Genomic DNA, 25,282 nt, shown 5'->3' on the forward strand with positions numbered 1-25,282 from the left:
GGAGTGTCATTAAAATAGAATGGAAGCCACTAAACCATATGTATAACATTGCCTATGGACTACATATTGACTTAGAAAACCACATATTAACATTATCTGTGATCTGTTATATTTTTATTTTATTAAAATTTCCCAATTACAATTTAATCTGGTTCAGCCACACTGGGAGTGCTGGGGGTTCCATGTGTTTTATATCTCAGAGCACTTAAAAGTAAACAGACAAAACTACTGCAGGGGATCTGTGATCTCACTGATTTGGGCTCTTCCTGTGGCACTCATTCACCACTGCCATCCGCTATGGCTTTTGTCCATGTCCTCCGACAAATGTCAAAGGGAATGCACCCAGCATGCTGGGGTCCTAGCTTTTCCCCTCAACATCACAACAACAGCAATGGAGCACATGAGCAAATGTTCCTCTGTCATCATCAGACCAGTCGATCCTTTTCACTTTCACATTTCTCTGATGACATCTTTTCTATTTCTTCTCCTTCCTCAGTCCTTATCCACTCACACCCACCAGAGGTAGGTGCCTCTGAATTGTCCTCTGGGTGATAACCATTCTCAATTCTTCAGTATAGTATTCCATGCATTGCAGCCACAAAATATTAGTTAAAAAAGGTGAGCCTTTGTTTCAGAAAGAAGGTTAAAAGAATCCTGTAATTCCCAAAAGGTAAAACACAGCATAATCTCTTTGTCTTGTTCGATTCTGGCCCTCACTCACTGCCAAGATGCCACGGTGTCATTATGTATGACCCAAGGCATAAAGCTCATACAGTGATGATATCCCAAATGCTAAACTTTATTTCCTTCAAGTTTTAGAAGTTGGCATATCATAGACTCATGAATAAAATAGAAACCAGGGAAATTTTCTAAAAAGGCAACGATTTCTAAATTCTTTAAATGTACATGAAATTATATCAGTTTTTGTTCTGTCATTTCATCCTCATATTAACCAGATATATTTTCATGGAAGATCGAGAAAGTGAACAACAGTTTTAAGTGCATCTAAGCTAGGCTCTAAAATGTCACAGGGCTTTTAAGTCCATTTACTGACACCAGGCAGAATTGTGACAAGATCCAACTTCTGAATGCAAATAAAAAAATAAAATAAAATAAAAATAAAAGTCACCACTTTAAAAATATTTTCCACAGAATGCTTTTTATACTTACTAAAGGCTTTTGAGAGCAAGGAATTGTGGAAGTCTGTCAGAGGGGAAACTGTGTTAAACTATTGAAATTGTATCTCTACCTCTTCATACTAACAGATGCAAAGTACTAGAAACTGCTGAAATAAAATCCTATCTGAAACCCATTAATGGAAAAAGCTATGTAAGAATTGTGATGAATCTTTTTGTAAAGAAAGTAATTATTGATTTTCAATTTACATGCTTTATAAGGTTTAATTTTTAAATACTGAGCTTCCTTCAATCATAAGCACATAAAATAAATTTCAAAATCAATTGAGTATTTATTGAGTGTATGAGACATTGTTCTAAGCACTGTAATAACATCATATGTCATAATATATAAACTTCCTGTGGGTGGTAACCATGCAATGTTCTTTCTGATCCCTGACATGAGGGACCTGAAAGAAGAACGAGGAACAGTCTGTCCTCACAGGAAGTTTATAATATTGGGGGGAATGAAAAGAATAAAAGATACTAATGGGGTTAAAAGCAAAGTGCAGTTTCCCAAATATACTGTAGCCCACTATACTATGCCTAGTCAATTCCGAGATCGATTCTGTGTCTTATCTACAGCGGTTGTCCAAGATCAATATACTGATGGATGAGCTTTGAGGCTGTCTCTTTGTCTACATGTCACTGTCTTTAATAGCTCCCATAGACAAGTGACCAATTATCTAATCAAACTAGATTCATAAAGAAAGGGCATGTATTCCCCCAGAGGATCTGCCAGTATCATGTGGTCTGTCAAGTGCAAAGCTCAAAGGAAAACAGCTCAAAGATGGTGCCATGCTAGAGATGTTCATGGCTGCAGATGACTTAAGACAGGCTAGTGAATGAATAGATGTTGTTTTAGAGAAATCAAGAATCGTGCTGCCTTTAAAAATTGTGGTTTTACACAAAAAGCAGTAGCTCAGGTACTGAATCACCAACCAAAATTTGTATTTGTTGTTTTACACCCTTCGCACACTCAATTACACATATAACAGAGTATGCATAGTTTCCTTTTTGCTTCCCAATCCAAAGTGATGCTTTTTTTCTGATCAGGGCTAAGATAAGCATCCAACCGTTACATAATATAAAATCTATATGACTAGATGTAAGAGATTGACTGAAATTGATGAACAACATCTAGAGCAGCTGAGGTGTCAAACTCCCTGCTGGGCAGCTTGCTGCACCCCTCACCTTCCCCCACTACTTTCTAAGAGAGAAAAAATGACATTAGATCTAAAAATGAAATCCCATTAAAAAAACAACTACCACCTATATTTTTACTGCCTAATATTTGATGGGAAGCTTTAGAGATCTTTTCAAGGTAATTTTAGCTAAACTTCTTCTGACAAAACCACCCCCCCCTTCCCCTCTCTGTAAATTATAGAAGATAATTTAGTTCACTTTAAGAATAGATGATCTAAGATGACAGTGGTGCACTAACAATACTAATTATCTGTGCCTAATTACAGACTGTTTTTCAATCTAAATGTTCTACTACATACAATAGAAACTTCTTCAATAAATAACTTTAAACAAAAGGCTAAGAATGAGGATTGCTAAATTACTGGCTTACTTGAGACAACCGCTGATTTCTGAGTGATGCAGGTATTATGTGAACTTAGCATTTCTAACCATTCTTTTAAACAATCTGGTAAGTAACTTATAAAGATCTAAGACAATTTCAGATCAAAAGTCATAATAACAGAGGGGGAAACAGTATATTAGATACTAAAAGTAAAAACAGGCTGAAAAATGAAAATGAGCTAGACATCAAGGGATGTTTATACAGGAACATTACAAAGTCTTTCTAGCACTTGTAAATTGTCTACTAGAAAATTCTACCTAGTATGCTCAGCAGAGTATCTGGTACACAGTAGGTGCTTACTAAATGCACACTGATTGATTACTCTATGCACACTTTATTCCTTTGATGCAATCACTCCATCAATAAGCATGTATTAAGAGCCCCTTTCACCCCAGACCCTTGGCTAAATGACCTCAATACAAAGATAAAAAAAAACAAAAACAAAAACCCCTTGGCTTCAAACTTACATGTATTGGGGAAGAAAGTGTGTGTTTAAGTATATACAAAAAAAATACAGGATGTTTTCGAAGGGGATCGCGAGCTGAGCAGTCAAAGAAAAGGGAATCCTAGGAGGTGGCAGGGGAGCAGGCAGCCAGTACAAACGAACAGAAACAGTGAAATGTCATGGGGAAGCCAAAGGAATGAGAAAGCTGGAAAGGTAGACTGAGGCCAGACCGTTGCATGTGACCACAGGGGTAAGAGGGAGCCCCTGGAGTTTACTGAGTAGAGGAGTGATGTGGTTAGACCTGTGCCAGACAAGGATCCCTACAGGCTGCTTGGAAGACTTGACTGGGGAAGGGAGAGACCTCAGCAGGAAGACCAACTAGGAGGCTACTGTAATAACCAAGAGAGAGCCTAAGGGCCTGGACAAGATGTGGAAAGAAGGCAGCTTTAGCTGAGGAAAAGGCTAAGGAGGAAAGGCTGGGGATCTGGAAAAGGTAAAGTGACTGGCTCAAGTCACACAGAAGATGACAATTTGATAAGCTAATCCGAGGGAGGGCCTAGATGTGACAGCACTGAGTCTGAGGATGCTGACCTCAAACAAAAAGTTTTATCAAGTTAACCCCCACCCCACCCCCAAGCAACAAAACACGTTGGCAATAAAGAAAACCTACCACTAATGATCCTGAAATGTACTGCCCCCAAATACTTTGCTCAGGTACTTATAAGAAAAAAACAAACAAAACTTTTATAGATAGTAACATTTGATCTTCTGAAATTATTTTAAATCACAGTCATTAAAGAACTTGGAGACTTTATAAGACTCACAAATCCGGCTATTTGGAAGCCTTCAGAAGATTTGACAGCATTTGCCCTACACTCTACACTCATCCATCTATAAGAAATGTTTGGGGCAGCTATGTGGTGCAGTAGATAAAGCACCAGACCTGGATTCAGGAGGACCTGGGTTCAAATCTGGCCTCAGACTAGCTGTGTGACCCTGGGCAAGTCACTTAACCCTCATTGCCCTGCAGACAAACAAACAAAAAAGAAACACCTGTAAGAAGAACATAAGTAATCAACAAGTTATGACACTGTAGGGCTCTGCTCCATTTAAAAATCCATTTTCTGCTGAGCATTAACCCATTTTCAATCCTTCAGTTTTCAAGCCCTCTTTAATCTCTAGCCAACCGAACCTCTAACCTCAGAGACCATGAGATTAAGAATCACAAGAACTGAGTTCTCCTCCCAGCTCCACAGTGGACTATGTCCTTCCTTCAGGCAGCTCAGTTTCCTCCTTTGTAAAATGGGGTGCTGGTCTCCATTGAACTCTTGTGATCTTATGGGATGATTCTTCACAGAGTTGACCAAAAGCTATCCCAGTTGCCCAGGTTATTCCAAATGTGCAAAAATACCTTTACTCCCATCACTTTCCTTCTTTTAACTAAAAGAAACTACATATTTTAACTATATATTTTCAAAAGTGGAGAGAAAAGTGGTGAATAATAGTGTCCCGTGCTGGGCTACATGATGTCATTTAGTCATTTTTCAGTCATGACTGACTTTTTGTGACACCATTGGAGGTTTTCTTGGCAAAGGTGCTCGAGTGTTCTGCCATTTGCTTCTCCAGCTCATTTCACATATGAGGAAATGGAGGCAAACAGTGACTTGCCCAGGGTCATTCAGCTAGTAAGTATCTGAGGCCAGATTTGAACTGAGGAAGAGGATATAGTGCTAGGCCCAGCACCAGATCCACCCTGACACTCAAGTGCCCCTTGCCACCAAGGTGGGTCACATAGCTGACTCTAAGTCAAAGTGTACTCAGTGGTGACCAGTTTTAAAAAACAGAAGCTAATGCTATGGATGAAAGTTAGCCAGTTAAGGCTTTTAGACTTTATTTTAATTTCCAAAGAAATAAGAAGCAACCATGAGAATATAAAGGAATGTGTCACCTATCCCCACACGAAGAACACACAAACATCCCTGGTTATGGATTCCAAGCTCATTCTGAGAGCTGACAGAGCACTGCTTTATACATACCAGAGGGAGGAAAACAACCACCATTTTCAAAAGTCCTGGATGGGAGGGGCCGAATCCCCATCTCTACCCACGTCCCCAGCCATATCACCCCCACCATACAAACTGCACCACAGCAGGCAAAGCGAAGAGTCACATTCGCAATACAAATGATAAATCAAACTGGTACAGTGAGATACAATGGAACCACTCCCATTATTAGAACAAGAATAAAATCTGAAGGTTTGGGATTTTTTAGTAAAAACCTGCACACACACACTCCTTTGCACCAGCAGTTTTCAAGTCAAACTCAGAGTAATAAGCCAGATAAAGAGCAGTACAGTATTTTAAAGGCCCGGACTTTCCAATGCCTTGTAACATGCAGATTGACACTGTCAAAATCCTTCTGTCAGAATGTGATATATAGAAGATATGAAATCTCTCTTCTGCTGTTGAAATTGAATTTCAATCTTCTCAAAGCATTTAGATGAGGAAATACCCATGGCGTAAAAATAAAAATAATCTCTTGTTGAGAATGTGGATAGCCCTCCCACTCAAAAGCAGTTTCACATAAGAACAGAACAGTCACTTGGGACTTGGCATGTTTTGAAAGAGCATATTTAAAAATCCCAGTGCATTTTTATTAGACTCAAAATACCAATTTAAACTTGACTACTTAAATAAAGAGTAGTATACACCATGATGACAACCCAAACCAAAGTAGCTCAATCCTATCTGAGGTGATTTCCTATTGCTGTTATTAGGAAGAATCTATGAGAAAGAAGCCTTTTACCTTAAAGAGGGGGTGGCCTCTAGCTTACCATCACATACACATTTTAAAAAGCAACAAGTAATTTGATTTTTTTTTCAAAGTTCTACTCAATTTTCAAAAGCCCTCAACAGCCTCAGGTCTGTGGAAATCAAGTCAATAGATTTCATTTAGCACCATGGTAATTTTCGCAAACCCAAGAGAAAATTCTTACTCAACAACTAAATCTGAAAGTTGAAGACAGTAAATATTGGGAAGATTTGAAAATGTTTGAAGACTCAATTTTCCTTGTAGGCAAATGTCACGGTTTTCATTTCACAATGAAAACATGCACATTGGTATTAAGGAGGAAATAAGAAAATTAGACTTTAATTTCAAAGCATTCTCTTCCTTTAGCCAAAGAAAAGGGAGATAAACTAAAATTAGACAGTTTCTAAATAATTCAGTGTTCAGGTTCACTTTAACCAAAGTATCCGCATTAATATGATCACTTTCTTTCGAGATGGCATTTTTGCGTTATAAATTGAACACATTGAGAAGTAAAAGAGGGAAATGTATGAATATAACAAGGACAACACAAGCAGCTCCACTGGAAAGAGTTTTAAATCTTGCTTGTTCTGTAGCACCCGGGGTCTTCCTATGGTCTCAGTGACCTCCAGACCTGTCACTACATACAAATGGATCCAGAAAAGGTCTCCAACCCCAAAGTTAAAAAGCATTTTGTCCATCCAAAGAGCCCCACCCAGTGCTGTGGTCTAGAGGTGAGAGGACTTGTAAGATTCGTAATGGCTGTTTGCTTCCTTGTTGGTAGAACCAGGACGTGGTCCTTGGTGACCTCTAAGGGTGACCTCCACATCCTAAACTGACCCATTAGATCTCAGAAAAGCTGAAAAAGCCGATCACACCCTGGGGTCAATAAGTAAATGAGCCGAGCTGACAAGTATGGGAGAAAGGGGAATGGAAGCAGAAGGTAAAGAGGAAGCATAAAGAAACATGGAGCAAAGGGAAGACATTGGTCCCCAGCAGCTTGAGAAGAGAAGGGCTGGAATGAAGTCCCACAGCAAACACTGACCCCACCAGAAGAGAGCTGTGCCCACCGGAGGTGAAACCTTGGAGACTCATCGATTCAGCTCTTTTTCAAGGATGAAGGGGGAAATTGCCCCCAAGAGCGAATAATCACAGCTTTAGAAACACCCTGACACCTCCACCCAAAAAATGCCCACTAGGGCAACAGGCCAACATCTCATCATGTGTGTGCTGAGGAAGGAATGGGAATTGCTTGAAAAGGCTTGTCACAGGCACCAGAGTGGAAAGGACACTTGTGTTAGGGGACCTGGGTCCAAACCGTGTCTGCACTGCTTAGCACCTATATAGCTCTGGGCAAGTAAGTCACTTAAATATACTCCGTGCCCGTTTCCTCATTTGTAAGGAGGATGGACCGCACCGTTTCATGTCAAACACGCAGCTCCAGACTGAAGGCAGGCCACGCCACCTCCAAGTGCCATCCACACCAGATTCAAATATACTTCCTGTCTGATTTTAATGTGTTGGTGTAGTAATAAAAAGTAGTAAACATGCTGGTTCTGTAAGTCACTATGTAGCCCACAGGGATCCCTGCAAACAGTTTCTTTTTGAATTAGACACCCTTGAACACATGACCACTACACTCCCTTCAGTCCCAAATCTCCAGGATCTAAGGCTCCTCAAAACCTGGGAGTCCCATTTCTAAGCAAAGGGGAGGTTGGCACCCATCCATCTTTCCCGACTGATTTCACACTGCTCTGTTCACACATTTCTACACTCTAACTGAACTTATCTACCTGTTGTACCCAACATGACGCTCCATCTCCCACGTCCCACATCCCTTTGCCCAGGGGTCTGCCCTGCCTGGGATGGTCTACCTCTTCACCTCCAGACTCGCCCATCCCTTTCAAGGTGAGGTCCCAGGGTCTACAGTTGTTTCCTACCACAATGATGCTACTATGCATACTGAAAACATGTGCAACCCCGCCCCCCCAATCTCCTCAGCCCATTCCCATCCCACCAATTAACCTCCTGGAAGTACACACATAATCAGAATTTTTATGCTGTCATGTCCAAGTTAGGTATATTCAGAAATTCACCCCAGTGTCTTCACATGAGTACATAAAAAAATCAATCAGTTCAGCACAAGTAACTAGGAGAAGTTGCAAGACAGAAAGGATATTTTCATAATTAGTCAAGCTATTTCTCCCAGATTTGTGATTTCATTTGCATAGGTAACTCTCAGGTGAGGAAATGACCTCTAATCAATTCGGGTCAACACATTCTGTGAAAGTCAGAGTCTAGCAGAGGTGCCCGGAGGCCTGAGGGGTCCCCTGATGGGAGACGCCAGGGTAGGGCTTGAACTCAGGTCATCGCAGCTCCAAGGTGAGCTCTCTTGGTACTCCCTTCAGCCTAATGCCAACACTAAAAACATTCCAAGGATCCTTTGCAAAACAGATGCCCCCAGAGGCGATTTTTCATGCACAGCTCATCACTGGAATGGATTTGGGTTTTAAGTTGTTCTTCATAACAGATGATTTGCTCAATTCACACAGACACAGTCCCCAACCCCAACTGCCTTTTCTTCGGCTCTATTTTAATTTGCCTCAGTCTTAACTGGAATCAGTGGCCTTCATATTCTGATGTTTTAAACCATTTATGTTCAATAATATTTAAATATGGGATTTTAAATGAATTTTCCCTAGCAGCTTCTAGATACATGAAGGAGCAGACAGAGAAGGAAGAGAGCCCCTTGGGGGACTTACGTTTTGGCCGTGACATCCACATGCTGTCCAGGGCGGAAGTGAGCAGCGTACAGAGGCGTGCCTTCCGAAAGGAAAGACCTTCCATGAGATTTCTCAACCAGGAAAACAAATCCACACCCAGGGCGCTACCTCAATTTCCCCACCACGCCCCAGCTGCCTGCTTACCCTGGAAAATGCCGTCTCCTTGGGGCCCACTCCTCCCCCTGGTGAGACGCTGCATCTCCAGGAAGCCCCCAGGCCAACAGGCCTTCACTCCTCTCTGAGCTCCACAGGCAGGATGCTCTGGCCTTGGCTGCCATGTTCCCATCACAAGACCTCCTCCCTCCCACCCTGACTCCCTTTCAGCTCCCCATTAGGAGGTAAGTTTCTTGAAGGCCAGGCCTGTCTGTTTTTCTCGTGCCAGATGCACATTAAATGCTTACTGTCTTGGCCATAGTGTACAGAGAAAGCCTCGCGGCCGGCAAATCCCAATAGCAGTGAATGATACCTTATGTAATGTGTGTTTCTGAAAACATGCACAAAAATAAACTCTCAAAAGGACTAAAGAAGCTGTTTATTCAAAAGAACTCTGACGAATTATGTGAAAAAGCAAGACTTATTGTGTAATATAATATGAAATATCCCCCCCCAAGAATTTTTAAAACTGACAATTGCCTTTTAGGAGAATTATCTCATTTTTGTTGAAAATTTACCAATGAGCCACCAATATTTACTCAGTTTTGTTTTTAACATCATGAGAGGTGCTCAGAATTATCAAACCTGGTTTTTGCCTTGGCTAGCTCTCCAAAGAAACACACTGAGAGGCAGCCAAGCACCTCTTTCTACCAATCTTCCAACAAAGTCCTGCCTAACATGCCCAGGGGCCTCGCTCAAAATATCCTGACATCATATAGATACCAAAGGAGGAAGCAGATTGCCCGGTGGTTCTTCTCCCTCTCTGGCCCACCTCCTTAACTGGCCATGTGGCATGTGGTGCTTGAGCTGCAATTTGAGGGAAGCCAGGATGCTATGGGGTTCTACAATTTCAACTCTTTGGAGCAGAGGTGTCAAACTTGGAACAGGCAAAACTTCCAGTGTGGCTAGCACCAGATTAAAATGTAATTGGAGGGGCAGCTAGGTGGTGCAGTGGATAAAGTACCGGTCCTGGATTCAGGAGGACCTGAGTTCAAATCTGGCCCCAGACATGTGACACTTACTACCTGTGTGACCCTGGGCAAGTCACTTAACCCGCATTGCCCCGCCCCCCCCAATGTAATTGGGATGTGTTTAATAAAATAAATAAAAATACAATACAACATAGCTAACATTAATTTGAGGTTTTCTAAGTCAATATGTAGCCTGCAGGAATCTAGTTTCTTTCTTTACTTTTTTTTGGGGGGGTGGGGTGGGGGCAGGGCAATGAGGGTTAAGTGACTTGCACAGGGTCACACAGCTAGTAAGTGAGGAATCTAGTTTCCATTTGAGTTTGACACCACAGCTTTAGAGATTATGATATTCTATAACTCCCAGTCAAACATAATTACTTATTGCTCTAGGCAGCTTACAGGTAGCTAGATGGCTGCATCTGGAGTCAGAAAGACCTGAGTTCAAAGCCACTCTCAGACATTTACTAGCTGTGTGACTCTGGGCAAGTCATTTAACTGATCTGTCTGCCGCTGGTTCATCATCTGTAAAAACTAATAGCACCCACCCCCAAGGGTGGTTGTGAAGACAAAATGAGATATTTATAGAGTGCTTTGAAAACCTTAGAGCACCTTAGAAATTCTAGTTATTATTACCATTGTTATTGTGATTGAAAACACAGGTCTTGGTTTTAGGGAACACTAGTTTTTCAAAGGCAATTTGGCCTGTTCAGTTGTTAGTGTAGTCCAGTTCACTGTCTGTCTACCTGTGTCTGCTCAAGAGATGTGTGTACTGAAGGAAAAGCCCTATGCTCTGTCTATCCATGCACTAATCAGAAAGTGGGGTCAGGCGATCTTTGGCCACTTTGTTTTGATTGTGGATCTATTAACCTGAATTCTCTGAAGGACCGTGAAGCTCATTATGAAGCTCTGAAATGTTCCTTGGGTTGATGCAATCATCAGCACACTCAGGTGCAAGCAGGACTGTCTGGAAGATCTCTGCCTTGCACTCTGTGCTGGATGGCCACCCTGAGTGACAAACACTTGGGAAAGTAAGGATCTCACTGTTTTATGCCTCATTTGATAAGAAAGAGAGGATCAAACAAAACTCTCCATTCGTCACAGCTTTCCACAAATCTTACATGATTTTGACATCAATGAGAATCATCTTAATGGAGGAGAACCTTTTAATGGAGTGTTCTGTTTTAAGAGATCAATTGTTTCTTTGTAGTTCAACAATAAGCGCCGTGGGATCCTGCATTCTTGACAGGCCACGGGACTTTCCAATTTCCTCCCCATGCGATGTGTCCTCCACTACAGAGTGAGCTTCTTGAGAGCAGACCTGTGCTCAGGACACTGTTCACTGGCCCCTTTGATTATTAACCTTGTAGTCTGCTCTTGAAAATCATTCTATACTTTCTTTTTTGTTTGTTTTGTTTTGTTTTTCTGGGCAATGGGGGTTAAATGACTTGTCCAGGGTCACACAGCTAGTGTCAAGTGTCTGAGGCCAGATTTGAACTCAGGTACTCCTGAATCCAGGGCTGGTGCTTTATCCACTGCGCCACCTAGCTGCCCCCCATTCTATACTTTCAAGGATAGCTTCAATCTATGTGTACCTTGGGTTCATAAAGATTGTTATAAAGATGGTAAGGAGACATATGGGTCAAGATTGTACATTTTTTTCTATCTGGTCACAACAAAATCTATGGTCTTTCCCAAGCTGTGGGTATCTTCCCGTTTCCTGTATCCTTCAACACTTTCCAATCTGTGCTGTGTCTAGTTGGGGCTTCCTCCTCCTCTGTCATGCTTGTTCTAGCCCAGGAGCTTTCTATTTTTATTGCTTGGGTACCATAGCTATTTCCTCAGGTAGCGCCCTCAAGTTATCAAAGGATCGATCTTCACAGATGTTTTTCCACTTTGACCTCAGTTTCATCCTTAAACAGATGTTTTCTGGACAACTAGGTTATTAGTTGGACACTGCAGGTGAGCTTTTTGACTTGTTTTCTCTCTCCACTATTTCTCATTATTTTGAGATGATCCTGTATGGAACCTAATCTTTGATTATCCTTTGTAAAAACCAAGTTCATCTTTTCAACTCATTTGCCATTGGCTGTCACATTATTCGGCTTTGGAGGGAAGGGCTACTTTTTTTTTTCTGACTGAGGTGATTTCAAAGGTCTTTTGATTTCACCATGGCAATGATTTTTAAAATAGTTAACTCCTAAGGAAGTAGTGATTTCCGGTATTGACATTTATTATCCTATTTCCTATTTTTTCAGCTTCAGTAGCATTTAAAAATAGGCCAAGTTGGAGTGGTATCCACTGCATGGTATATCTTAATTTTATTCTTCCTTTAAATTTAGTATTTATCTTGACACCTGTGCTAATAAGTTGATGGTCTGATCATACATACAGAGCTAATTCAGAAATGGTTCACATCAGTGACTTTTAATTCCTTTCAATTTTGTGAGGCTATCTGGTGCTCACTATGTCTGATACCTCTGAAACCTCTGCCTGAATGATGTAACACACTGACAAGGGGCTTCTCTATTGTCTGAACCAGCAGTGTCAAACAAATCGGGAAGTAGAGTCCAACACAGATAATGTTAAGTAGTGGTTTTCTAAGTGAATGTGCAGCCTGTTGGAAACCCTTTCTATTTGAGTTTGACCCCCCTCATTAAACATCTTTGGCTTCTCTCATTTCTTGCTCTGGTCTCATGTTTTCTACCCTTCCCTATGCCCTTTGCATTAATGTCCCCAAGTATTAAAAGAGACTGATTCAAAGTGGAGGGTCTTACCAAGTCTTAGTTAGAATCTTTCTACTTCCTCAAGCTTTGGTGAAGTCAAACTGCCTGTCTAGCTGTTCCCAGTCACGTAGAGACCTGTTTTGATCACCTGTTGATCCACCTTTCAGCCAGTAAGTCATTTTCCTCTTTCATTTCCACCTCACAGGCACACAGAGCTACTTACTGGCACAGCCAAACGTTAATCTGCCTAATAGCCTTTAAACTATTCAGTTAATGGAACAACATCCTGACACTTAAATGATGAACCTTAAAAATCACCTGCTTCTTTTTAGAATGGCTTTTCCAAATAGGCAGGTCTCTATATTGTAGAAAAAAGTCTTCTTCCTGTTATTAAAAATCAAGTCTGCTATGTAAAAATATTTTGTCTCTTGTGATTAAATCAGATCCCTTTTTATATATACAAATAAATGTTTAGTGCCTTGTACATTGCTCCAATTTTACCAATTTTGCTTTTAGCACTGACATCAGACCAATTATGCTTAAGGTATTTTCATCTCTCTCTACAACTGACCTCAGATTACTTCAATCAATCAATAAACATTTATTAAGTGCCTACTACGTGCCAGGCACTATGCTAAGTACTAGGAATAATTATTTAATTAGTTACCTGGTTTAATTATAGCATTATCAGTCACACGAAATGTTGAGAATTTCTGTTTTGGCGGCACACCAACTTCTCTGTACATTTTCATTAATGATTCAGATTTCTAGGGGGGAAAAAAGCACTCATTAAAGGAAATAAAGCATATGAGATGAATTTTTCATGTACAAACATATCGTAAGGTACCACCACCCATGATACTAAACCACTTTTATACTGGCCTTCTGTAGTATACAGACCTCAAGGTAGAGGGGACCTGAGAAGTCATTCAGCCCAGCTTCCAAATTTTAGAGATAAGGGAACAGAGACCCAGGCAGGTTAAATGACTTACTCAGGGGTTAAAGGGATTGTGACAGTGAAACTGACTGGCCTTGGCAACAGCCTGGATATGGGGTGAGAGTGAGGCAGGCAGGATGACTCCTAGGTCAGGAGCCTGAGACCTGGAAAGAGGCTGGTGCCCTCCACAGGGAAAGATGATGAATTCTGCTTTGGACAGAGTGAGTTTGAGATGTCTGAAGGGTGGCTATGGACGTGAGATTGGAGGTCAGTCTCAAGGTTGCGGCAGGACGGGTAGATTTGGGAGTTGTCAGCATAGAGATGGTCATCAAGTTCACGGGGGCAGTGAAGTAGCCCAGACGGAGAGGAGGGCCCGGGACAGAAAGCCAGAGCCTTGCCGATCCCTCCACCCCATCGGCACTGGCCCTTGCTTCACTCTCTTCCTTTTCCAATCTCGGTATCCCCATTGGCCATTTCAGCTCCACACTGTCCTCTGCCCTCAAAGTCCTCTTCTTCCTCTTGCCGCTCAACTCTCACCAAAGCTCAGCCCAAGACTCCTCTCACTGCTTCCTTTGCTTCGACTCAGGCCCAACAGCGCTAGTCTCCAAACTGTGTTCCCTGGGTCCATTACAAATCCGGCCGTCCAGCTTCAGCTGGGCCTGGACTGCACCCAAGCAGCCCTCTCTGTCCCTTCACTCCCCCAGTTATTCCCACACAGCCACGGCTCCCTCTCCTCCCATTCTCCGCAGTCTCTCACAAAGAGTGGCCCTTCTTCTTTCCTCCAAAACGTGCCCTTCATCCCTCCCATATTCTCCAGCAGACTGCAACCATAACCATGCCCTTTCCTACCTGCAGCCTCCTTTTGACTGTCCCTTCCCTACTGCCCCTTGTCTTTCTCAGGAGCTCAAGGCCTCTTGTCGAGACTCTTGCAATGGCTTTTAACTGGTCTCCTGGCCTCTCATCACTCAAGGTCATCCCACCTAAGCTTGCTAAAGAGATTTTCTTAAGTGTAGCCTGAGTCTGCTATTCCCCTGCTGAGTCACCTTCAGCGGCTCCCTATTAACAACTTGAGGAGCAATACAGATGCCTGTTTAGAGGGGAAAGCCTTCAGAACCAGGCCTCAGGGAGCTTTTTGGGCTCCCTGGGCACCACTTCTGTCACTCAATAAACCAGCCTCTCTGTTCTGAATGGTCACCACTCCACCCCAATCTTGCAGCGCTCAGCCCTAAGTACCGCAATGCCCTCCCCTCTCCCTCTACCTCAGGAACTCCTTCCTTCAAGACCAACTCAAGCACTGCCTTCTATTGGAAGACACTCCTCGGCCCTCCCAAGGATTCTGTCTCCATTTCCACTTGAGCTCTCACCTTAGCCAGCCCTGACCCAGGCCATATCATGTCACCATGTACATAGCTGGGGGTGCCATGGATAGAGTGCCAGGCCTGGGAAGACCTGATCTCAAATTTGGCCGTAGATATTTACTTACTAGCCTTGTGACCCTGGGCAAGTCACTTAACCCTATTTGCTCCAATCTCCTCATCTATAAAATGAGCTGGAGAAAAAAATGGCAAACCACAATACTATTTCTGCCAAGAAAACCCCCAAAAGGGTCACAGAGAGTCAGACACACCTGAAACAACTCAACAACAAGTACAGCACTAGCACTTTACAAATATTACTTCAGTTTACCCTCGTGATAACTTTAAGAGGTGGGTGCTGTTATCTCCACAATTCGCTAGAAAACAGAGGTCAAATGAGCTTTGTGGGGTCACTTAGCTGGTGTCTGAGGCAAGATCTGAACTCAGGTCTTCCTAACAGTAAATCTAGCCAACTAGGCCCCATTTTCTCCACATTTTCTCTACTCTGCTCCTGGGCTCTAGGGAACCAAGCCTTCAACCCTTTCTTAATTCAGCCCTGTATCCACCAGACCTTACTGCTTCTCCATATAGGTTGTGGAAAAACTCTGTGGGAAAGAAAATTAAGATACTTCTGTGAACTTAAATTAGAAATTAATTCTCTTAGGTTAATCTCCATTCTAGGGATGAAAATTTGATGACTGGCTATTCGGGGCAGCTAGGTGGTGCAGTGGATAAAGCACTGGCCCTGGATTCAGGAGGACCTGAGTTCAAATCTGGCCTCAGACACTTGACACTTACTAGCTGTGTGACCCTGGGCAAGTCACTTAACCCCCATTGTCCCACCCCAGAAAAAAAAAAAAGATGATGACTGGCTATCTATGTATTTGTTAGTTTCTTTAATCAAATCAAAGCCTATTTGAGACCCCCCCCCTTAATCACGGTTTCCCTTTCTGTTCCTTGATTTCTGATTCCCCATCACCATCTATAGTGGGTGTTAACAGATTCTCCATGGATGAAGCCCTCCAAATGCTCCTGGTGTGCTGGTGGCATCAGGCCCAGAACACCGTAGACTCCCCTGGAATGAGTCTGGTTTGAGCGTTCTCCACAGGGAACACCAAGTGAACCAGAAATGTCCATGGATCTGACCGTGACACAGAGGGAGGTACCAAAAATGAACAATGCCCTCAGAAAGCTGGGCAGACTCCTGATGGAGAACTTATGGGAGGCCAAGGACAGACGTCCTGGAGGAATGGCAGAGACAGGCACATTGTGGTTTACACTTCTGAAAGGAAGATCTATTGGTGGACACATTGACTTAACCATCTCCCGTTCTCAAACTTTACAGTTTGAGGGTCTGCCCCTTCCACTTCACTGATTTCACTCTTAAACTGTTTCTCAGTCTCCTCTGCACACTCCATAATCCAATTAGACTGGACTATTTACTGAACATGGCCTATGATTTCCCACTCCCATTTCTCTGCTGGGAATGCCCCACACTCCCACCTCCAACCCTTACTCTCTCCTAGCACCCCTTACTCAATCGATGTCCTGTGAGGCCCAGCCCCAAATCTTATGTCTTCATGATGTTTCCCTTGCCTCTTCCCACCTACTGGGTGCTCTCCCCCCTTCTCTAAAGATGCCCTCACATTGCTCACATTCTCGATCATTATCTGTGCACCCATGGATCGTCCTTAAAAGCTTAAGAACTTCCAATTTCATAGTCATGGGAATTCCAGATCATTTATTAAGGGCCTTCTGATTAACAGCTCCTTATTCTCCAAGGGATGGAGGAAGACTAATTTACTCCAGCCATTCTAAAGGATTCCCCATGGATCACCTACCTTCTATATGTGTCCTCATCATAAAAAACTAGCACAGCTCTCTCCTATTTTTATAAGGTCTGTCTGCACCTTACCAATAACCTCTGTCATGCTATATTTTCATAACAAAAGACAAACATGGACAGGAAACTATCACCAGCAAAACAAGATCTCTGAATTTCCTTTCTGATCAGATCCATTGGAAACAGTCTCTTAACTTTCAGGAGAGAACATAAAACTCATTTTGACAATAGAACAGTTCCATGTGACAATTAAACAAGGATGCTATTTTATGAATATTATGGTTTTAAAGTATTAGCCTTTAAATATACCCTGAAGCTATTTTTATATTTAACAATAAACATGATAAAGCCTAAGCCCAATCACTTTCATACAGAAAAAATATGATAGAAGAAACAAAATAATTTATTAGTTCTTTATCTTTAATGAAACAGCAACATACTTCAAAAGTTGTATTTTATGAACAAAACTTCTAAGATAAAAATGGTTATCAGTCAAATGAAAACTAAATACATTAAGCCGGGAAGAGATAACAGCAATATTACAACGGAAGGTTTGGGTTTGTTTTTTAAACAACCAAATGCATACTCTCAAAAGGTAGCTTAAGGGAGACTGACAGCATGTTAACACTTGGATAATTCTATCTATAAGGAGGTTGCTTCTACCACCTACTAAGTTTTCTGCAATTATCTTTTTTCATAGTGGAAACACTTCTCTGTTCCTAAGATGAAATGATTTACATTAATTTTAAGCCATGGAAGGTCCTTTATTGTAGACACTATGTACTTCTTAAGGTTGTATTTTTAATATTGCAAAAGTAAGCCAAAAAAGTAACTGAATTTAGTTTCAATTATTACAGGCATGAATTTTTCAAATAAAAAAAAATCTCTAGCCCAAGAAAAATAACATGCAGTCTTGACAAAGTTATTTTTAAATGCTTAAATATTTTATACTCCTAGTTTTTATTTTTCAATTACTATTTCATGCTGTAGTCCTCACATAAAGAGCAAGTGGGCTAATGATGATTTTCTTTAAAAAAAAAAAAAGACCACTCTCTTCTCCAGAAAAGAAGTGCATAAGACCTATTTTCTTATCATTATAAAGACAGTCATTTGAAGAGACTCATCTTTGGAGCTATACTCTCACACTGTAATATATTTTCCCTCAGTACTAATAAAACAGGGTGATTAAAAAAAACAGACTAGCTCCTCACATCAAATCAAAGGTCACTATCTGGTCAAACCACAGAATCAAGTGCTTTGAGACTCATCTCAACCAGATGTGTACAAGCTTACTGAATTTTTTGTTCTTTGGTTGTTCCAGTTGTGTTTGACCCCATTTAGGGTTTTCTTGGCAGATACTGGAGTGGTTTGCCATTTCCTTCTGCAGCTCATTTTCGAGATGAGGAAACTGAGGCAAACAGGGTGAAGGGACTGCCCCAGGGTCACATAGCTCACGAAGTATCTGAGGCCAGATTTGAGTTAAGGAAGATCGGGCTTCCTAAGCCCAGGCCTGGCACACAATCCATTGAGCCATGTAGCTGCCCCTTACTAAATTTAGGTAGTTAAATATTAATATTTATACAAGCTAAAAATCATGGCTACACAAGCAGACTCCCCAGATTATTCTCTTATTTAGCCGAACATTCTTTAAATATTGACTAGGACTTGGGAATACAATATTATCTATCATTATCGTTTCTGTTGCAATCTATGGGGAACTCCTCTTCTATTTGGACCTTGTGCAAGATCTTCTTTCCAGTAAAGATTATCTCTGATAACATACAACTTCCTGTTTTCTACCTCAGTTGACATTAATTACCAGAAGATTGGTGAACAAAATTATATCTTTTGGGCTGTAATTATTAGAGTCTTGTATGTACTTAAGCAAGAGGCCCCTTATTGGAAGAGAGTCTCTAAGGCTGCATTTTGCTCTGTTGAGTCAAATGTCTTTGCAATTAGCGAAAAAATAGAGATCTTATATTTTTTGAATCTTTTAATCAATGGGGTGAATAATTCTAGAAAAGATTCTAAAAAGGTAAGAAAATCTGTTCACTGGTCACCAATTATTGATGTTCTCTGTCTTGCTTTGGGAGAGAAAAATGCTGCCATAATTATTAGCCATGCTCTTCCCATTCTGCTGGTATATTATTTTCCCTCGGATGTGTGCAAAGTGGTTTCTAATGTTTAAGACTGCTTTTGCAAGATCTCTGGCAAAGATCTTTTTAGTCTATACTTGGTCTTGTTCCCAACTTTGTCTTAAATGCAATTTCTACTTTGAAAAGCAGATTGAGCCAGAGGTGTTCTGGTCCAAATGTGGAGGTTACCCTGTCCTGAGGATGAGATGGATCATTACAAAAAGGATAAGGTATGACTGGCAAATCTCAAAACTGAAGGTGACTCACAAGACAGCGGACAAAAGCACTGCAGACATGGCGGCTGACTCCCCAGGTGGCATAAGGCTATCAATGAGGAGATGTGTCATCGGAAAAGGAGACTGGATGGTTCGACAGCATGAGCAAAGGAAAACAGGTGAATAGTCCGAGTGACTTGCTGATCCCCACAAGATACAGAAGTACTGGGGGCAGCTAGGTGGCGCAGTGGATAGAGCACCAGCCCTGGATTCAGGAGGACCTGGGTTCAAATCTGGCTTCAGACACTTAACACTTACTAGCTGTGTGACCCTGGGCAAGTCACTTAACCCTCATTGCCCTATGCACCCCCCCTCCCTCCTGCTCCCCAAATAAAAATGGCTAAGTGACCAGGGCGGGAAACTCAGGGCGGGGAGGAGATCTCTGTGCTATCCCTCTGGGTCCTAATGGGAACAGCAGCAATGACAACAGCTGCCATTTACAAAGGTTCTGCATTAGGGTTCACAATGTGCTTTATGTTCTCTCATTTGATCCTCAATACAAACCAAGAGGCAGGTGCTATCATCACGCCCATCTTACAGAGGAGGAAATGAAGGCTGGGAGAGATCAAGTGACTTGCCCAGGGTCACACAGCCAGCGAGCATCTGAGGGCCAGTGCTATGCATCATATCCTGTAGCTGCCTCAGAAGGCAGACAGTCCCTGCCCTCAAAGAACGTCCCGTCCAGTGAAGAGAACAGGTAAATGAAGAGGTGCACATTGAGCTCATCTGAGAGGGGAAGGCACTAGGACCTAGGAGAGCCAGAAAGAGAGGCCAGTGGAAGGTAGCAGAAGTGGCCAAGTCTTGAAGGAAGCTGGGAAAGCTAAGAAAGCAGTGAGAGGGCAGAGAGTGCCCAGCGGGGGGGGGGGGGGGGGGGGGGGGGCGGGGCAGTGCCCTCGATGGAGAGTCCTGGGTGAGGAGCCGCACTTCCATTTGATCCAGGAGGTGCCTGAGGAGGGTGGGAGGCATGCTGAGAGCCGAGCTTCAGGTTGCTTCCCCTGGAGGCTGAGAATGGGTTAGGTTGGGGAGGGGGAATGAGAGAGACATGAGGCCGAAGACCAGGGGAGAACATATCGAGGAGAAAAGGGTGACTGACAGGGTCATGGGCCACAGAGAGGCCAAGACGGACAGACCGAGCACAGGCCACGAGACCCGGAGACTAGCAGATGAAGGGGGCACTTGCAGCTGAATTATGAGGCCAGAAGCAGAATACAGAGAATCTGGAGGAGAGCGACAGGAGAGAAAGTACCAAGGGCACACACTTCCATGGGCATGTAAAGAGAGACGTGTGCTATAAAAGAAAGAACATTTTATACACAATCCCACCTTGCCAGTCGGAGGCTGGGGGGCAAGAGAGCTCTGCAGTCTGAACAATGCAAATATGCTGAAGAACAGCCTCACTAACATTTCAGAGATGAGGAAAGAAGCTCAGAAAGACATCTGCCCACAGTTACAAAGCTAAGTGCAGGCATTGGAACCTGGGTCTGAACTTTAATGTAACAGTCTCAAATGCACCACGCTGCCCCCAGCACTGCTACTGCTGAACCAGCCTCAAAGAATGATTCAGTTTCCCCAAAATGGATTTGTCCTTTTTATCAGGAGATACCATCATCACTACTTTTAAAAATCAACAAAAGATCTTCAACAGTACAATTCTCCACTGCAATTTCAATACACATGAATTTCCATTCTTGGCTACATAAATTTTTTGTTTTTCAGTTTCCCCTTCTCTGTAGTAACCAATCAAATTACAACGAACTTGGAAAACTCAAAGAAGAAATGCAAATATCCATAGAACATTTGACTGCTAAAGGGCACAGAAGCCATAGGGGGCCCAGGATTAAAAGCAAATGATCCTTAAGGGCACCTTAACTTCAAGATGACAAATGTTTGTGAGCCTCTCTCCCCCTCCCTCAATCTTCTCTGCTTCTGCACACTTGACTTCTCTCTAGGGCCCTGCTGTCTTTCCAGGCACTCCGGTGCCCACCCTCCTGGCACTGACCTCTACTTCTCACACTCCCCAGCCTCTATATCTAATCAGCTGCCAAATCATGCTGCTTCTGCCTCTACTACATCTTTGGTTTCCTGCCCTACTTCAAGGTTTCCCCTCTACTTCAAGGACTCAAGCCTTACCACCCAGTGCACCATGACAGCGTCCTACCTGGCCCCCTGCTCCTCCCCTCCCCAATCTATCTTCCCTGCAGCGGCCAAAGTGATTTTCCTTTCATGAATCCTGTTGACTCCAAAAATTCCTCCTAAGCTCCGCCGGAGTCCCACCTTTCATAGGAAGACTTTGCCGATGGCCCCAGCTTCTAGGGCTGCCCCCCAAACTTAGCTCACATTGACTTTGGACATTATCTATTGCTCCACAGCAGGCTCTTTCACTTCTCTTTGTACTCCCAGCAGTCGGCACAACTGATTAAGTGGTTGTGTGCATGGCGTACACAGGACTGGTCAAATGAAAAGGAACCCAATGGGCCACTGCTCTTCTGGGCTTTATTAGAGAAAATGTCAGTTGATATTAAAGTAGGTGGTACACATTATACTCTAAGCTTATTGTCTGCTTACAAATAATTTGCAGTTAAAGAAAAATATCTCAGCCACATGAAGATAATACATCTACTTTCTGAGATCTCGTTAAGGAAAAATGGGGATATGGAGGAGCTGTTTATTTCTAGGAATAAAGAGATGTGATATAATCTTAAAATAGAAATTCAAAAGCTCAGAACTGTCATATCAGCATTCTATCTGAAGACTTATTTTTTAAAAAATATTTAGATTCATAATTAAATTTTTTTAGAAGCCCAAGCTAAATACACTAAATATGTCTAATAATTGTCAGCAGAATTTGTTCCTTCTGGAAAATATTATGATTTTTCACATAGACTAAGACACAGAAATTTAAATAATTTGCTCACGGACCAGGAAATAACTTGTAGCACTATAGCTTTAAGACACAAAATAATTCCTACGTAACTACTCACTCTTCCAAATAGTGACTTACAGAGAACTGTGATACATTTCTTCCTCCGACTATTAGGGTTCCTCGATTCCCCTCACACTCTTCCTTTGGAGTATATTTTAGGACATGACAGTCTTGTACCTTAAGGAGAGACCCAAGTCAGCGAAAGGTTAAAATGCAGAATTCCATTTAAATGGCGTCACTTGTGTAACACTTAAACTACATCTATGCATGTTTGCTAAATTAAGTAAAAACTGAACTTCCACCACTGTCTGACCAGGAGCTCTCTCATCTGGTTGCTCTAATCATGGAGCTAGGGAGCTGGAAGGAGAAAGCAGGAGGCCCCTAGTTCAAGACGGCCTCGCACGGTGAAGTAAACAGAAGTAAAGCAAAATTTCAGTGGATGGACGAAGGTTCTCTTCTGCATCAGGACAATCTGCAATCCACAGAGCAGGGTCAATCAAGTCTGTCCGTTAGCTTGATGTGAGCTAGAGCAGGGCCTCTTAAACTCTGTCCACCAACGACCCCTTTTCACTGGAAATTCTTATGTATGTAGGCATTTAAAATAGGTATACATAGCCTTTTACTGTTGCCAGATTTTTCTTGACACCCCCCAACCCCTGCCACATTCACCTACTCGACCCCATATGGGGTCTCAACCCACAGTTTAAGAAGCTAGGACCTAAACCAAGTTAAGTTCTTTTTTGTTCTAGATCAATACAAATCATAGAGATCAGTGAGCTTGACACAGATCCCTGGCAAAATTTTAGAAACCATTATTAAGATCCGTTAAAGTAACTAATCTGAACCCTGAGCTCCTTAACAGACTAATGCCACAGTTATCTGGTCTGAGGAGGCTGACCTCGAAGTAAGTGTGACCTGGGTTCGAGTCCTTGTCCTAAGTAACTTCCCAAGACTATAAGTTGCACAACAGTTACCAATTTGCACTGTTTTAAGGAGTACCCTCACTGGAGGCTCCTTCAACTGATGAAATTCTAGGCCTGGACATCTGTCCCACCCCTCCAATTTCTTTTCCTTCTAAAATGTTCTAGTCTTATGTAGGACACTGGCAAATAATTTTATTTATGACCAGTGACAGTTTACATAGTCTTTCCATAATCATTAGACATAAGTAATTTGACACCTGTTGGGACCCATTCTACTTTCCATTTATTACCTGAAGTAACGTGACAGCGTGTTTTTTACCATCCTTGGTCCATAAAGGCATCATGCCCAATTTAGCTGCAATAAGACCAACTCTTGAGGAACCTAGATATTAAAAAAACACACACACAAAGATTCCAACACTTTGCAACACAACCTTAAAATCATTTTTCTTCTGAAATAACATGGCTTCAACACAAATATTATATAACATTTCTCTGGTCTTCACTGTGGGCTAGCACTGTGCTAAGTAAGACCCCTAAGAGGGAAGGAGGTCCTGTTATTTTCCCCATTTTATAGATGAGGAAATTGAGGCAAAAGGTTAAGTGACTTGCCCAGGGCTACACAGGTAGTAAGTGTCTGAGGATGGATTTGAACTCAGGTCTCCCTGACTCCAGGCCCAGTGCTCTGTGTACTATCCCACCAGCTACACATCAAATATTTATTATTTAAACATATAAATATTGAATACATGGATGAAACAAAGCTACTGGTAACAGATATGTAGGAACTATACACAACAGTACAGGAATTTATACAAACCAACCTAGAACTGACTGCTCAAACACAGTAGTTTTGGAAGCATTAAAGCTACTTTTATGCTTTGCAATATTCATCTACCTTCAAGGGATTGACCAGATATTCCTGGAGTCAAGTCCCAAAAAGGAACAAAACTAAGGCTCTTGGGAGAGTCCAGACAGTGAAAATTTGCCAAATCATGTCCCCACAACTAAGATTGTGCTGCACGAACTCTTAAGAAGCCACACTTAGCCTCTCTGATCACTGTACAATACAAATGCCACAGTAGAAAGCCCACAAAGAAGGCCTATTTCACTGAAGCACTTGGAGGAACTCAGAGCCAGCCCTCTACCAGACCACAAGAGCAGAATCTGTGGCACGCCACATATACTGAAACATCCCATGGACATCAGTGCTCTATGTAACACATAACTTGGGCCTCTTCCTCCTTGTCATCTTCTTTAATTCTTTTAAGTAATTTTTTTGAAATTGAGCCTAGTTTTGAACACCTAAGCAAAATGCTCCTCTCTTCTCACACAGTACAACTCTGGAATATGAGAAGTCGCTCAAAAACTCATTAGTAGGGAACTACTTTTCAATGACAGGCAAACCTTCTAGCTAGAAGTTTAAGATGGCTTAACCCAAACCTCAAATATAATTAAACAACCATTTATTCATCCCCCAGATAGACTTTATTATACCAGAAGATTGGAAATATGAGGATAGAAATGTGTATATTTGACTAAAAAATGTGACCAGAGCCTCAAAGTAAAATCTTCAAGCAAATAAGCCAAGTACCTGGCTCCCAAGGATGTATGGGCCACGGCTCATCTTTCAGGGGACACAGTTTACTTGCTGTTTGGGCCTCATACTCTTGAGCAGTCAGCTCTTTAAGAAACTCGTAATTTTCTTCAGACAGATGTTCATGCCACCAGGTCACACCGGCCCCATGGGTGCTTCTCACAATAAGGTTGAAGTGCGACCTGTCAAGGTAAAAGAAAACATGTCAGATCATTCCTTCTCATCTGGCACAGAGGAGCACTGTCACTGATGATAATGATGCCGAAGCTGATGATGACTAAAGAAGGAACCAAAGCTATAAGAACTGAAAAGTCGCTTTTTTCTTTTTTTTTTTTTTAATCCAAAGCCCTCCTACAAACATTCTATATTTTTATTCTGAAGGGCTCTACTGAACTCTACTAAAGTGCTAACTGGATGTCTCATCTCAGGCAATCCTGATTTCTCACAGCTCCGGCACATCCAGTCAACTTGATTCAACTGATTAAACATTAATAAGGCATCTTCCAGGAACCAGGGCTACACATACAAAAGTGAGAGTCTCTGCCCTACAGCAGTTCACATTCTATTCGGCTGTAAGAGTTCTTAAACCTTTTCTTTGTTGAGGACCCCTCTAGAAGTCTGGGAAAGCCTATGGACTCCTCAGAATTA

At 42.2% G+C, this 25,282-nt stretch overlaps 1 protein-coding gene across 1 annotated transcript in view; it reads right to left on the reverse strand.

The window, feature by feature from the left end:
* The window catches only part of MRPL3 (mitochondrial ribosomal protein L3), a 36,681-nt gene that overhangs the window by 8,859 nt on the left and 2,540 nt on the right, over window positions 1-25,282 (reverse strand). The window contains exons 2-6 of the mRNA XM_043969310.1: window positions 24,632-24,816; window positions 23,328-23,419; window positions 22,193-22,291; window positions 13,314-13,413; window positions 8,779-8,839 (exon numbers count right to left, since the gene is read on the reverse strand). Of these exons, the coding sequence (XP_043825245.1) occupies window positions 8,779-8,839; window positions 13,314-13,413; window positions 22,193-22,291; window positions 23,328-23,419; window positions 24,632-24,816 (537 nt within the window). The remainder of the gene's footprint in view (window positions 1-8,778; window positions 8,840-13,313; window positions 13,414-22,192; window positions 22,292-23,327; window positions 23,420-24,631; window positions 24,817-25,282) is intronic.

This window comes from Dromiciops gliroides, chromosome 5 (assembly GCF_019393635.1).
Source record: "Dromiciops gliroides isolate mDroGli1 chromosome 5, mDroGli1.pri, whole genome shotgun sequence".
NCBI lineage: Eukaryota > Metazoa > Chordata > Mammalia > Microbiotheria > Microbiotheriidae > Dromiciops > Dromiciops gliroides.